Source organism: Erythrolamprus reginae, chromosome 11 (assembly GCF_031021105.1).
Source record: "Erythrolamprus reginae isolate rEryReg1 chromosome 11, rEryReg1.hap1, whole genome shotgun sequence".
In the NCBI taxonomy this organism is placed as follows: domain Eukaryota; kingdom Metazoa; phylum Chordata; class Lepidosauria; order Squamata; family Dipsadidae; genus Erythrolamprus; species Erythrolamprus reginae.
Window position 1 is genome coordinate 31754625 of NC_091960.1, and position 15821 is coordinate 31770445.

The 15821-nt window shown below is 46.9% G+C and overlaps 1 protein-coding gene across 1 annotated transcript in view; it reads left to right on the forward strand.

The window, feature by feature from the left end:
- SELENON (selenoprotein N) overlaps nt 1-15821 on the forward strand; it is a 49166-nt gene that overhangs the window by 9677 nt on the left and 23668 nt on the right. The window contains exon 2 of the mRNA XM_070764244.1: nt 3487-3604. Within this exon, the coding sequence (XP_070620345.1) occupies nt 3487-3604 (118 nt within the window). The remainder of the gene's footprint in view (nt 1-3486; nt 3605-15821) is intronic.

A 15821-nucleotide genomic window follows, 5' to 3' on the forward strand; every position in this document is an offset into this window, starting at 1 on the left:
AAGCATACAGGTAGTCCTTGATTTGTGGCTGGTCCTTTAGTGATGATTTGAAGTTCTGACAGACTTATCTGAACACCATTTTAATGACCCAATTCTGAAGGTTTGGCAGTCACCCACCTTGCAATCATGTGACTGGACTTTGGAGCTCAGCCACCAGGCTGCTATTACTGTGCCCCATGATGGTTTTGCCATAAAGCAGCATTTACTTCTGGCATTCAGCAAAATCCATACCAAACCATGGATTCCCTTAATGACCACAGCATTCACTTAACAGCCGTCATAAAAAAAAAGAAAATAATGAGATTTTATGGGCCAACACACAGTGCCTGACACCTAATCATGTGATGTGCCTGTGCCTGGAGGCTGTTGGGGTCTGGATGGGTGTCAACAGACTCAAACTCAACCCGGATATGACGGAGTGGCTGTGGGTTTTGCCTCCAAAGGACAATTCCATCTGTCCGTCCATTACCCTGGGGGGGGGGAATCACTAACCCCCTCAGAGAGGGTCTGCAACTTGGGCGTCCTCCTCGATCCACAGCTCACATTAGAGAAACATCTTTCAGCTGTGGCGAGGGGGGCGTTTGCCCAGGTTCGCCTGGTGCAGCAGTTGTGGCCCTATTTGGATTGGGAGTCACTGCTCACAGTCACTCATGCCCTCATCACCTCGAGGCTCGACTACTTTAATGCTCTCTACATGGGGCGACCTTTGAAAAGTGTTCGGAAACTTCAGATCGTGCAGAATGCAGCTGCGAGAGCTATCATGGGCTTTCCTAAATATGCCCATGTCACACCAACACTCCGCAGTCTGCATTGCTTGCCGATCATTTTCCGATCACAATTCAAAGTGTTGGTTATGACCTATAAAGCCCTTCATGGCCCCGGAACAGAATATCTCTGGGACCGCCTCCTGCCGCACGAATCCCAGCGACCAATTAGGTCCCACAGAGTGGGCCTTCTCCGGGTCCCGTCAACTAAACAATGTCGTTTGGCGGGACCCAGGGGAAGAGCCTTCTCTGTGGCAGCCCCGACCCTTTGGAACCAACTCCCCCCAGATATCAGAGTTGCCCCCACCCTCCTAGCCTTTCGTAAGCTCCTTAAAACCCACCTCTGTCGTCAGGCATGGGGGAAGTGACACTTTCCCTCCCCCTAGGCTTATAAAATTTATGCATGGTATGTTAGTATGTATGATTGGTTTCTAAATTGGGGTTTTTAAATTAACTTAAATATTAGATTTGTTTACATTGTATTATTATTGCTGTGAGCCGCCCCGAGTCTGCGGAGAGGGGCGGCATACAAATCTGATAAATAGATAGATAGATAGATAGATAGATAGATAGATAGATAGATAGATAGATAGATAGATAGATAATCAAGCTACAATAGCTACAACTTATGACCATGATGGGCAGGCTCCATTGTGGCCGCAGGCTGAGGCCTCCCTGTACTCAGGTACTTTCTTTCAGCATGTCTGATCAAAATTAAATCCTTTGCCTCCTGCAGTTTCTTCAACATTACAATACCAAATTGGAAAAATCATTTTCCATCTGTTCTGCATTATATGTGTTTTGATGAAATGATCTATCCACTCATTTCACTTGTTTGAAAGAGGAGCTTTTTACCTGCCCAGGTGCATATCATGTAACTACCAAATTTTTTGGAGTATAAGATGCACCGGAGTATAAGACACACCTTAGTTTTTGAGAAAATAGGGGGGGGGGGAATCTGCCTACCAGGAATTTCATCTGGTTAGCATCCTTAGTCTGGTCAGCTTCAGCACATAATTTTATCCCCTGGTGAGGGCTTTTAAAAAATCTTATTTCGAGGGGGTAGCAGTGGAAAAATATCCTGCAAAGACTTAGGACTGGAAAAAACCTTCTTTAGAGAGAGTAGCAATGAAAAAGCCTGCAACTTGGTGTTCTGCCGGCGTGTCCAAAAAGACACACACCACCCGATAGAAGGAAAACCAAAAGTCTTTATCAACAGAAAAGCAGAAAAAACTCCCTTTTTAAATGTCAAAGGGATTTTCTGGTACACACAAGGCCCAGGTTAAATGCAATCCAATTTCTCACCCAGTAACTGGGAAATTGAGTCCAATTCCAAAGTCCGGAAATTCCACACACAGTCTTGAACAGGGAAACAACAAACCACGATCTTGACAAACTATGAATCAGATAAACTTCCCCGAAGCTAAACCAGAACTCTGCTCTTTTTATCTGTAGCACTAATTACAGCAGCCCCACCCAACCACAGGTGGCCTCACTTATCTCCTGTAATAATCCTTCAGTTGTTCTCTCCTATGCATCACTCTATGCATGCGTGGGTCCGTCATAGGTTCTTGTTCAGAATCCAGGGATGATAAGGATGATTGATCTCCTCCTGGGCTGTCTGCCAAACTCCCCTCTTCCCTGCCACTCACGATTCCTTCGTCAGAGGAGACTTTGTCGGGAGATTCTATCGGGAGCAAAACAGGCCTGTGGCATGTGGATGTTTCCTCCACATCCACATCCACCTCCCTTGGGGCAGGAGCTGGGTCAGAGCCAACCACAACACTTGGTAAGAGCCAGGAAGATCATTTGCACCTCCTTAGGGCTGGGGGGGAAAAGCTTCGAAAAGCTACATTCACAGTACAGTGATACCTCGTCTTACAAACGTCTCGTCATACAAACTTTTCGAGATGCAAACCCGGGGTTTAAGATTTTTTTGCCTCTTCTTACAAACCATTTTCACCTTACAAACCAACCGCCGCTGCTGGGATGCCCCGCCTCCGGACTTTCGTTGCCAGCGAATCACCCGTTTTTGCACTGCTGGGATTCCCCTGAGGCTCCCCTCCTTGGGAAACACCACCTCCAGACTTCCATGTTTTTGTGATGCTGCAGGGGAATCCCAACAGGGGAATCCCAGCAGCGCAACAGAAGTCCGGAGGTGGTGCTTCCCAGTGAGGGGAGCCTCAGTGAAATCGCATCATTGCAAAAACACAGAGGTCCGGAGATGGGGTTTCGAGGACTTTGGTGTTTTTGTGATGCTGCGATTTCACCGATGCTCCCTTCGCTGGGAAACCCCACCTCCGGACTTCCGTTGCCAGGGAAGCGCCTGTTTTTGCGATGCTGGGATTCCCCTGCTGGGATTCCCCTGCAGCATCACAAAAACAGAGAGGTCCAGAGGTGGGGTTTCCCATGGAGCGGAGCCTCAGGGGAATCCCAGCAGTGCAAAAACGGGCGCTTCGGCTGGCAAAAGGGGTGAATTTTGGGCTTGCACGCATCAATCACTTTTCCATTGATTCCTATGGGAAACATTGTTTCGTCTTACAAACTTTTCAACTTAAGAACCTCGTCCCAGAACCAATTAAGTTTGTAAGACAAGGTATCACTGTATAAGACGCACTCAAATTTTCAGCCTCTTTTTTTTTGGGGGGGTGGGGGTGTATCTTATACTGCCTTTCTTTTATTTCATGAACATGACTTAAAGAACTCCTTTCTTTCCCCTTAGGAAACAGCCCTGAAATCTCTGGGAAATGAAGGTCTTTTCCTCTTCTCTTCCTTGGATACTAACAATGACTTGTTCATCAGCCCTGAGGAATTCAAACCAATTGCAGAGAAACTGACTGGTAAGTGTTTTGAGAATTTGAGAGCACAAATAGGTACTAAATATCAGTGCTGTGCGCAAACATTGCAGTCAGGCGGTAGGAAAAGCAAGTAGGATGCTTGGCTGCATAGCTAGAGGTATAACAAGCAGGAAGAGGGAGATTGTGATCCCCTTATATAGAGCGCTGGTGAGACCACATTTGGAATCCCGTGTTCAGTTCTGGAGACCTCACCTACAAAAAGATATTGACAAAATTGAACGGGTCCAAAGACAGGCTACAAGAATGGTGGAAGGACTTAAGCATAAAACGTATCAGGAAAGACTTCATGAACTCAATCTGTATAGTCTGGAGGACAGAAGGGAAAGTGGGGACATGATCGAAACATTTCAATATGTGAAAGGGTTAAATAAGGTCCAGGAGGGAAGTGTTTTTAATAGGAAAGTGAACACAAGAACAAGGGGACACAATCTGAAGTTAGTTGGGGGAAAGATCAAAAGCAACATGAGAAAATATTATTTGACTGAAAGAGTAGTAGATCCTTGGAACAAACTACCAGCAGATGTGGTAGATAAATCCACAGTAACTGAATTTAAACATGCCTGGGATAAACATATATCCATCCTAAGATAAAATACAGGAAATAGTATAAGGGCAGACTAGATGGACCATGAGGACTTTTTCTGCCGTCAGACTTCTATGTTTCTATGTTTCTACCCTTTTTTCCTCATGGCTTAAATATGTGTCTTACGCTCCTTTAGTTATGAATTAGCTAAGCAGTGTGTGTATATGTGGAAATGACTTGTTTTTAATTGTAAAATGATCTCATATTTTATATTTCATATTTTATATAACTTTCCTGTACAGAGTGACACCAAGATGGAATTTCTCCCACTGGTTTTGTTTTGTTTAGCAGTGGTGTTATTATCACTAGTAATAAAGAAAGGTCCAACCCTTTATAAAAAATTAGGTTTGTGAGATCCATGGGGTGGATGCTTTCTCAAAATGTTGCAATAATGTAAACCAGGGGTCAGAAGTTTAAACATTCAAAAAACCATTTGGACCCGTTTCCCACAGAAAAAAAAACACCGGGAACCACAAAACTCTTTTGACATCTAAAATGAAGGAAATGATACTGCATCTATAGTTTTTTACCTTTATGCTACGTGTAAATAAACTATAGTATGTTATATTTATGAAATCAATGACCAACTACAGAGAAAACATATTTTTATTTCTGCATGCAACAAAAACATTTCGAATGCGAAAAAAAAAGATAGGTCAAAAAGCTCAATAAATCACGTGCCGTGAGTTTCGCACATTGGCAGTTGGTGGTGCATATTTTGAGCAACAGGGAGCCACAGCAGAGGGATGAAAGAGCCACATGTGGTTCCATAGCCGCGAGTTGCAGCCCCCAATTTAAAGAAAAACCACATTGGTCCAGTATGTTTTTTGCTACTTCTATTTTCTCCTTTTCCTTTCATTTCTTGGCAAATAGCCACACCAAAATTGTTCTGCCATGATTTCAAGCTTTACAATGAAGAGTTCTCAGGTGTGTGAATGCTGTTTATAGATGATATTCATCCATCATGTTCAAAGAGGACCTTGACATCTGTATGCGATGTGTTGGTGGCTGTTAAAGCCTATAAGGCAGTGTTTCCCAACCTTGGCAACTTGAATATATCTGGACTTCAACTCCCAGAATTCCCCAGCCAGCATGTTTTTTTCAGGGACTGCAAATTCGGACTTGAATTTCAATTGTATGAATTGCCTGCCATTTGGTGGCAAGATATCGCTTGTAAATCCATCATGCATGGAGCCAGCCCTCCAATATACATATGTACATTGTGTGTGTTTGTGAGTGTGTTAGAGAGAGAGAGAGAAGTGCTGGCAGCTTTCTCCTCAGCTGTTTGATTTTTGAAGGGTGAGGACGGTGAATTTCCTGGGGTTTTTTGAAAGTCTTATGTGTCAGATGCTGTTCTCATCAAGGACAAATTTTTTGGTGTGTTAAAGCTGCTATTCCTATTGTTTGTACATGCTGGTTTAGGGCTTAAAAGGGATTCAGCACAGCTCTGTTGTCAGGTGACCAAGGAGCTGTCCATGGTGAGGTGTCAGTGGGCCACTTTGAACTACCATATTTTTTGGAGCATAAGATGCACCAGAGTGTGTGGAGGTCTTGGAGGTCTTCTAGTCCAACCCCTTGTTTAGGCAGTTACACCACTTCAGACAGATGGTTATTCAACATCTTCTTCAAAAACTTCCAGTGTTGGAGCATTCACAACTTCTGGAGGCAAGATGTTCCACTGATTAATTGTTCAAATTGTCAGGAAATTCATCCTTAGTTTTAAAATTGCTTTTCTCCTTGATTAGTTGCCACCCATTGCTTCTTGTCCTGCCCTCAGGTGATTAGGAGAATAGGTTGACTCCTTCTTCTTTGGGGCAACCCCTGAGATATTGGAACGCTGCTATCATGTCTCCCCTAGTCCTTCCTTTCATTAAACTAGACCAGTGTTTCTCAACCTTGGCCGTTTGAAGATGTGTGACTTCAACTCCCAGAATTCCCCAGCCAGCAACATCTTCAAACGGCCAAGGTTGAGAAACACTGAACTAGACATACACCATTTCCTGCAACCGTTCTTCATAGGTTTTTAGCCTCCAGTCACCAATCATCTTTGTTGTTCTTCTCTGCATTCTTTCTAGTGCCTCAACATCCTTTTGTACATCATGGAGACCAAAACAATGCACTATTCCAAGTTTATACCAAGGCATTATAAAGGATATCGGGGATAAATGCCTCGGTGACACTGCCCTAGCATAGTATTCACCAGCTTCTGTGGTTTGAGAGTCAAAACCTTACCAGTTCTCCCTGGTGATGGGGTAGCTGCCTCCTCATTTTGTCTGCATTCAGATACATGCTCATTCATTCATTCATTCATTCATTCATTTATTAGATTTGTATGCCTTACCTCTCCGTAGACTCGGGGCGGCTCACAACAGCAATAGAACAATTCATAACAAATCTAATAATTTTAAAACATTTAAAAACCCCATTATTAAGCAGACATACATACAAACATACATAAATTGTATAGGCCCGGGGGAGATATCTCAATTCCCCCATGCCTGGCGGCAAAGGTGGGTTTTAAGGAGTTTATGGAAGGCAAGGAGGGTGGGGGCAGTTCTAATCTCCGGGGGGAGCTGGTTCCAGAGGGTCAGGGCCGCCACAGAGAAGGCTCTTTCCCTGGGACCCACCAAACGACATTGTTTAGTCGACGGGGCACGGAGAAGGCCCACTCTGTGGGACCTAATCGGTTCCTGGGATTCGTGCGGCAGAAGGCGGTCCCGGAGATATTCTGCTCCGATGCCATGAAGGGCTTTATAGGTCATAACCAACACTTTGAATTGTGACCAGAAATTGATCGGCAACCAATGCAGACTGCAGAGTGTTGGTGTGACATGGGCATACCTGGGGAAGCCCACGATTGCTCTCGCAGCTGCATTCTGCACGATCTGAAGTAGCCCCATGTAGAGAGCGTTACAGTAGTCGAATCTCGAGGTGATGAGGGCATGAGTGACTGTGAGCAGTGAGTCCCAGTCCAGATAGGGCCGCAACTGGTGCACCAAGTGAACCTGGGCAAACGTCCCCCTCGCCACATTAGTGACTTATTTTAGTAATAACTTGCTGAAGAACGTAGAGTGGCTTGTTTTACATATGTTGTACTCCATACATCAGGTGTGCCCTACCTGAGACCGTCTCCTTCCCCCAAACCTTCGTGTGTGACCTCCAGAAGTTTTGATAGAGATTTCCTAAGAATGCTGATTTACTGGTATTTCATTAATTGCTTTCATTTAATTTTGCATTCAGACAATTTAATTTCGAGGCTAACTTTTGCGCCTGCATAACCTTCTTTGCATACTTTGGAAAGGAAGGGTCCCCAGTGAACCCCTCCAAGATCATGTCGTGCAGCCCTCTCCAAAAAAACCAGCTTTGCAGTAAGCCAAACCCAGACAAATGACCTTATGGTTTCTGAATCCGATCCGTATTGCATTTCTTCCCAACCCAAAGTATTTGGCAGCAGGCTGAATCCCCTCTCATCCCAAAATTATTACCATCTTCTAGCCTGATGTGTAGTAAAGTGGAAGGAGCTCACTTATCAGGAATCGGAGAAGAGGCAGGAGGAAACCCACAGGCCTTTTACTTAAACCCATTTATGGGAACAACAATAATTTTGCAATCCCTCTTAAGCTCCCCATGTCAATTATGGATGGTCTCTTGCTGCCACCTGGTGCATGGAGGTAGAATTGTTCTGGTTCTCTTTTGCTACCCAAAAGATTTGTTGTATAGTACAGTGTTTCCCAACCTTGGCAACTTGAAGATATTTGGACTTCAACTCCCAGAATTCCCCAGCCAGCGCTGGCTGGGGAATTCTGGGAGTTGAAGTCCAAATATCTTCAAGTTGCCAAGGTTGGGAAACACTGGTATAGTCGTTGTAAAGCAGGGGTGTCAAACTTGATTTCATTGAGGGCCGCATCAGGGTTGTGTTTAATTTTGGGTGTGTGCGTATGTGCTGGGGGGCATGGTCAAGCTGGCCAATTACAGTATTTCAGTTAGCAAATATTGGAAAAATTGAAGCAAGCGAATTAATTTAAATATTGGTAACCAGATGGCAAAGATAAGAAATGGTGGTAGCACTGAATAATGGTTCAACACGAATCTTAGTTAATGTTCTTGGTTTAAATATCTAGAACTTTATTTTATGTATATGATGTTTTAAGAAAGGTTTTCATTTTTTATATACCTCTACTTAAGAACTTAATATACCTCTACTTAAGAACTTTTATATACCTCTACTTAAGAACTTAATTCGTTCCATGACCAGGTTCTTAAGTAGAAAAGTTTGTAAGAAGAAGCAATTTTTCCCATAGGAATCAATGTAAAAGCAAATAATGCGTGCAAACCCTTTAGGAAAGAAATAAAAGCTCGGAATTTGGGTGGTGGGAGGAGGAGGAAGAAGAGGAGGAGGACAGTCAATGCACAGAGTGAAGGGAGAGTTTCTTTTCTCTGGGCACTGGTAGAGGTTTATTCCCTCTCTAAGCGCCCAGAGAAAGGAAAATGTTTTGTTCACTCTGGACTGCCAAAGCCTCCTTAAGTGCCACTGAAAGGCTCTTCTGGCAGCCCAGAAAAACCTGAGATGGTCAGGATTAAAGAGGGAATGCAGGAAACTGGCCGGGCCTTTCTGCCGCTCTCATATTTCCTGGGAAATCTTTCCGGGCTCGGAAATGTTTTCCAAGCCCTATGTCTTTGAAGGGTGTTTTCATTGGTCTAACTTGCTCTGAATAAATTTCTTTCCAGACCTAAACAGGTGCTAATGATGTTCCCAGCTCTTACTGACTTGCAAGATTTTTCATTGTTACTCTCTGCAAATAAGATTTTTTTTAAGCCCTAACCAGGGGATAAAATAATGTGCAGAAGCTGACCAGACTAAGGATGCTAACCAGATGAATACCTGGTAGGCAGGTTCTTTCTCCGTACTGAAGGAGTGGGTCCAGCAGTCACATGGGTTTGCTCTGTCCAATCCGGTGGAACTGAGCCTAGTATTAAAAAAGAGTGCTGGATCCGCCCCTTCCCCAGAATTCGCTCAGTTCGCATTCCTTCGGATGTGTGTGAATGCTCGTTCCTCCCAAAACACCTTCCCTTCGATCTTTCTTCAAAACCAGTAAGAATTTTCCATTACTGTATTAAGCTTGCCGGCAGGGGATTCCACTCAGCCCTCCTGGGCTTTGAGTTGGGGGAGAAGTTAGCGGCTCAGCCCCCGCGGTTTTTTCCTCCGTGCTGCTGCCGCGGCCGTTATTTTACTATTACGGTCTGGAGGTCCCGCCGAGAGCAAGCCTTCTTTAACTAAAATAAACAAACTATTAGGGCTAATTACCTCCCGCGGTGTGGGACTTGAATTGTCTCCCGGGCTTAGTGTCTCCGATCATAAATTAACGGAGCGTTTGTTTTTGGCGCCAAAGGCCCTCGCGCCCAGTAATTGCACTTTCGGTTCTGCCCTAAGAGGTCGGCCATTAGTGCTTCCAGCCCGCCGCTTGACCCTTGGAGTCGTCGTTTCGAGTTCCCTCAAACCTATTCTCCACGGAAGTGGCCTCCAACCAGTTGTGCCTTGGTTTTTCTTAAAGTTAGTTTGTGAGGCCTGCCACGCTGCACTTAGGGACACGAACTCTCTGGTACCGTCCAGGATTGCCCCTTAAGGCGCAGCAGCTCCTGGGCCTGGGAGCAGGGTCACCTCTCCTCTTGGGAAAGCTCACAAAAAATTTCTTCTCCCCCCTATTTTATTGGCTCAAGCCTTGTCCTCTGTAATTTGTTTCAGACTATGGCTTCTTTTCCCAAGAGAGGCACTACTAAGGGTCCCAAAGAGGTTAGGCCTACTGATAATTCTACTGAAGTTCCCCAGGCCTCTTCCTCCTCTTCCTCAGGCGCCCATTCCTTAGCCGGGCCCACCAGGGCTGAGAAGAGAAGGGACCCAGCCCTACAAAAATTACATGATAAATCAGCCAAACGTTTTAAAGTGCAGGTCCAAGTGCATACCAATACACCCCTCCCGGAGGCCTCTAACCTGCCTCCCTCTGGGGTTCCTGTGATATCTCTGGATGAGCCAAACCTAAATCCACCCCAACTTAACCTATGGGGTTTAGGTCCAGAGGAGCCAGATATTACTGAGGATCCTTCACAGCCTGAATCGGCTCAGACCTTCAGGGATCCTCCTTCTTTCCCGGCTGATGTTTCTTCCTTGCCTCCGGAGTTTCAGTCTATCTTGACTATTTTGACTAACACCATGGACGCTAAACTCTCATCTTTCAATGTGTCTTCTCTGTCTCATCCCCCTCCACGCTCCTCCCGTCCCGTGAGTTCTGCTCCTTTTTACAGAGCCCCAATCATGGAGGTCTCTGACTCCTCTCAGGAAGAGGATGAGGACGTGGATGCAGCAGAGGATGATGACCCCTTTCAAGGGCTGTCGGAAGACGAGGAATCCCAGATCAAGATTCCAGCCCCAGCTGCTATCTTCCCTTCTCAGCTTTTCAAATCTCTCCTGCTTAAAGCAAGAGTATCCACGGGGCTAGCCGGACAGGAAAAACAGGCTACTACTCCTTCAGACCCTCCGGAGGAAAATCTTCCTTACTTCATGGAAGAACAGGAAGACAATGAGGTAATTCCTATGCCCAAATTATTTAAGGATGCCTTGCTCAAACAGTGGGACCACCCAACTGCTCGCCTCACTCCCACTTCCAAGGACAAGAAGCTTTACAAGCTTTCTCCCTCCTATGAGGAGCTCCTAACATGTCCTAGGCCAGATGAGCCAGTGAAAACACTCCACTCAACGGCCGCCATGCCTGGCGAAGCAGAGGAGGTCCTCCGGCCGGAGGACAAACGCCTTGAGCAGATGCTCAAAAGAAGCCTCTTCGCAGATTCATGGGCCATTAAGAGTGCTGCAGCGGCATCCTTCTTCTCTAGAGCTATGCTCTTGTGGCTCCGTCAGCTCCAATCTCACCTGCCTCCAGATGATCTAAGGGGCCAACAGGATTTCAACAAAGTCTTCGCAGCTGCCCAATACGTAGCAGATGCTACCTTCCAATCTTCAAGATTTGCAGCCAGGTCAGTAGCAGCCTCAACAACGGCCAGAAGACTTCTGTGGCTCCGCCCTTGGCGGGCGGGAGTAAGACAAAAGTGGCAGCTAGCCATGGGTCCGCTGAAACGCAACTTGCTCTTCGGAGACCTCCTGGATCCTCTCCTTACAGAGACCACAGACAAGAAAAAGGTCTTAGGACCCACCACCAAGAAGGCTCCTAAGCCGCAGCCTTTTCGGCGCACAGGACGGCAACAGGATCAAGGCTTCACCCTTCAAAGGAGTCCAGGTCAGTCTTCCCCTCGGTTTCGATCCCAATCTAGAACCACCAGGGGCAGAGGTTCCCGTTATCAGAGAGGACCCTCCTCTACCAGGGCTTCCAGAAGAGCCAGATGGTAAGTCCTCCTTTTTCCCCATAGGCGGTCGCCTAGCCTGGTTCTCTTCCGCCTGACACCGTTCTTGTAAGGACCCCTGGGTCATTGACCCTGTGAACAGGGGCCTAAGATTAGAGTTCATTTCTTCTCCCCCTAACCGCTTGTTTCTTGTTCTTCTCCCAGCCTCCCTTCAGATCGTTTCCGAATGGAGGAGGCTATTTTCCCACTTGTTGGCTATTAGAGCCATTCAACCGGTCCCCTCTCCCCAGAGAGGTTCTGGCTTCTTTTCCATCCTCCTCATGGTCCCTAAGGCCTCTGGAGGCCGGAGAGCCATTTTGGACCTAAAGAAATTGAACCGGTTCATAAAATATAGGAAATTCAAATGCATTCCTTATCTTCCATCCTAGCAGCCCTTCATCGGGGAGACTTTATGGTGTCTCTGGATATCACGGAGGCCTACCTCCATATTCCCATTGCCAAGGCCCATAGGAAATTTTTTGCGCTTCGCCCTTCAAGGCAGGCACTTCCAGTATAGGGCTATGCCATTGGGACTCTCCTCAGCTCCCAGAGTCCTCACTAAACTCTTGGGATCCTTGACGGCTCTTTTCCGAGCCTTTCCCATTCATATCTTAGGTCATTTAGATGACATTTTAATTCATGGGAATTCCAGAACTGGAATGGCTGCAGACCTCTCCCTTACCATGTCGGTTCTACAGAATCATGGTTCCTCCATAAACTTCAAAAAGAGCCTCCTGGTTCCTTCCACTTCCATTCTGCATCTGGGAACTATCATTAATTCTGAGATAGCCCAGGTTTTCCTCTCCACTGAGAGAAAATGTAGTTTTTTTGGATCTCATTGCTCGCATTATGCCCCAACAATCTGCCTCCAGTACCACCCTATCTTCCCCTTTGGGTAAAATGGTGTCATGTATTGGTATTGTCCCTTGGGCCCGCCTTCACGCCAGGGAACTACAGTGGCTTCTGTTACCGTTTCAGAGATCGGGCCACAGCAACTCAAATCGCCGCATTTCCATTCCTCTGCGGTTCGCAGATCCCTCAAGTGGTGGTCGTCTCCAGCCCTAGCAAAGGGATCTCTCTTCCGGTGCCCCGACCAGTTTGTAGTCACCACAGATGCCAGCCTTTCGGGCTGGGGAGCCCACGCCCAAGGTCTTTTAGCTCAGGGCACATGGTCACCGGAGGAGGTTTCCAGGCCCATCAATTGACTAGAATTAAGAGCCGTGTCTCTAGCTCTAAAACAATTCCAATCTCACATCTCCAATCAGCATGTGTTGGTCCTCACGGACAATATAGCCACCAAAAGCCATATTTGCAGACAGGGAGGCACAAGATCCAAGGCCCTCAGGAGGGGGCCCTGAAGTTAGGTCTCTGGGCAGAGAAACATCTCCAGTCGCTTCTAGCCGATCACATCTCGGGGAGCCTCTACGTCCAAGCGGACTGGCTCTCGAGAGCGACCATAGACCCAGGCGAGTGGAATCTCCATCAGTCACGGTTCCACCAAATCTGCCTCAGGTTCGGCCACCCAGGGTTAGATCTGTTTGCGACCAAAGCCAATGCCCAGCTCCCTCGCTTCATCTCCAGGTTCCCGTCTCCGGGAGCAGAGGCAATAAATGCTCTCAGGAGTCCTTGGCCTCCGGGTCTTCTGTATGCCTTCCCTCCAATTTCAATTCTGTCAGACGTGATCCACAAAATTCTTCTGGAAAAAGCCGGGTAATCCTGATAGCCCCTCACTGGCCTCGCAGGCCATGGTTCGCAGACCTCCAACAACTGTCCATCCAGGACCCCTGGCGACTCCCCGTTTCGGAGGAGAGGTTGCGGCAAGGGGCCCCCTTCCATCCGGACCCGGAGTGGTTCCACCTCACCGCCTGGCTATTATCCGGAGGGACCTAGACCTGCGAGGGTATGACCCGGACACAGTGGGAATCATCCTGTAGTCCAGAAGGGGGTCTACCAATCGGATCTACGACCATTCTTGGTCCAAATTCCATCAATGGTGCTCACAGGAGGGCTTATCTCCCCTGTGTCTTCCCATACACAGGATAATCGCCTTCCTCATGAAAGGTTTCCACCAAGGCCTCTCTACCAGCACCATCCGGCGTCACCTGGCAGCCATTTCTTCCGCCCTGGCGGGGCCTCGCAGGCAGCCCCTCCGCTCCTGCCCGAAAATCCAAGAATTCCTAAGAGGAGTGGCCAACCTCAGGCCTTCCAAGATCCACAGATATCCTACCTGGGACTTGCCACGGGTTCTCCCCTCCCTTACTCAGGCACCTTACGAACCCCTGAAGTCTGCGTCCCTCAGGTACCTACCCTTCAAGGTAGCATTCCTGGTGGCGATTACATCCGCCCGACGCATATCTGAGTTGGCAGCCCTTTCTACCAGACAGGACTTCTGTCAGTTCCACCAGGACAAGGTGGTTCTGCGGCTGGACCCCACCTTTCTCCCAAAGGTCAGTTCCATGTTCCACAGATCTCAGGATATCGCCTTACCTTCCTTCTGTCTCCAACGAGAGCATCCCCTGGCAATTAGTTGGCACACTCTGGATTTCACTAGGGCGCTAAAGTTCTATATCCAACGCACAGGACCCATAGGAAGGTCAGAAGCACTCTTCGTGGCTTACCACCCCAGATCCCGGGAATCTAGAGTGTCTTCCACAGTAATAGGCCGTTGGATTAGAGGGACCATCTCTAAGGCCTACGAGACAGCTTCCCTTTCCATTCCAAGGAACATTACAGCGCACTCCACCAGAAGTGCTGCCACTTCTGCCGCTTGGGCAACTCAGGCTCCGTTGGAAGAAGTCTGCAAAGCAGCCACTTGGGCCTCACCAAATTCCTTCATAAAGCACTACAAAATTGATTCATACGCATCAGCGGACGCTGCCTTCGGCAGAAGAGTACTCCAATCCGTTATCTCTCACGATAGCCATGTACTCCCACCCTAGGGACCTATCTATTGGGTATGTCCCATGTGACTGCTGGACCCACTCCTTCAGTACGGAGAATAGGCGTTGATATGCTTACCTGAACGCCTCTTCTCGTACGGTGAGTGGGTACAGCAGTCACTTCCCTCCCTTTGTGTGGTCTTCTTCACTTCTATTCTAACTTCTTTTAACACGGGAGTTGAACTTTAAAGAGCTTCACTACTGAGCCTAGTCTACGGATTCGCGAATTCTGGGGAAGGGGCGGATCCAGCACTCTTTTTTAATACTAGGCTCAGTTCCACCGGATTGGACAGAGCAAACCCATGTGACTGCTGTACCCACTCACCGTACGAGAAGAGGCGTTCAGGTAAGCATATCAACGCCTATTCCCCTATTTTCTTCCCTAGAAACTAAGGTGCGTCTTATACTCTGAAAAATGTGGTACATTTCAGCCATTCTAATTTATACAATAACTGTTTTTGTGGATTCTCTGTGACAGTGTCTAGCAATCAGTTGCACCGTAGTGTAGCAGTGCGCTATCGTACATGAAACATTTATTTCACTAGAGAAGATAATAACTCGGTAGGAGATAAGCGCCCAAATCTTTTAGGACTGCAGTATTTTTAGATGATGTTTTAGGAATGAAATTGCTGAAAAATTGTATGATGTGATGATGGCAGAATTTCAGGCATTTTAAAACTAATGAGTGATTGTGTTCGGTGCCATTCAGTTCCTTAAAAAGGAGCCATGGTGGCACAGTGGTTAGAGTACAGTACTGCAAGCTACTTCTGCTGATCGCCGGCTGCCAGCAGTTTGGCAGATCGAATCTCAGCAGGATCAAGGTTGACCCAGCCGTCCATCCTTCCAAGGTTGCTAAAATGAGGACCCAGATTGTTGGGGGAAATAGACTTACTCTCTGTAAACCACTTAGAGTAGACTGTGAAGCTCTGTGAAGCAGTATATAAGTCTAAATGCTATTGCTATTATTTACCTAAATCTTACTTCACCATTTCGATCAGACTATAGAAAACACCATTGGGTCTGTGAGTGAGACATAAGACCAATGTTATCTTCATTCCTACTGAGTCATTTTTCTCCTTCTCTGCATCACTACATGGGGCTACCTTTGGAAAGTGTTTGGAAACTTCAGATCGTGCAGAATGCAGCTGCGAGAGCTATCATGGGCTTTCCTAAATACGCCCATGTCACACCAACACTCCGCAGTCTGCATTGGTTGCCGATCAGTTTCCGGTCACAATTCAAAGTGTTGGTTATGACCTATAAAGCCCTTCATGGCACCAGACCAGAA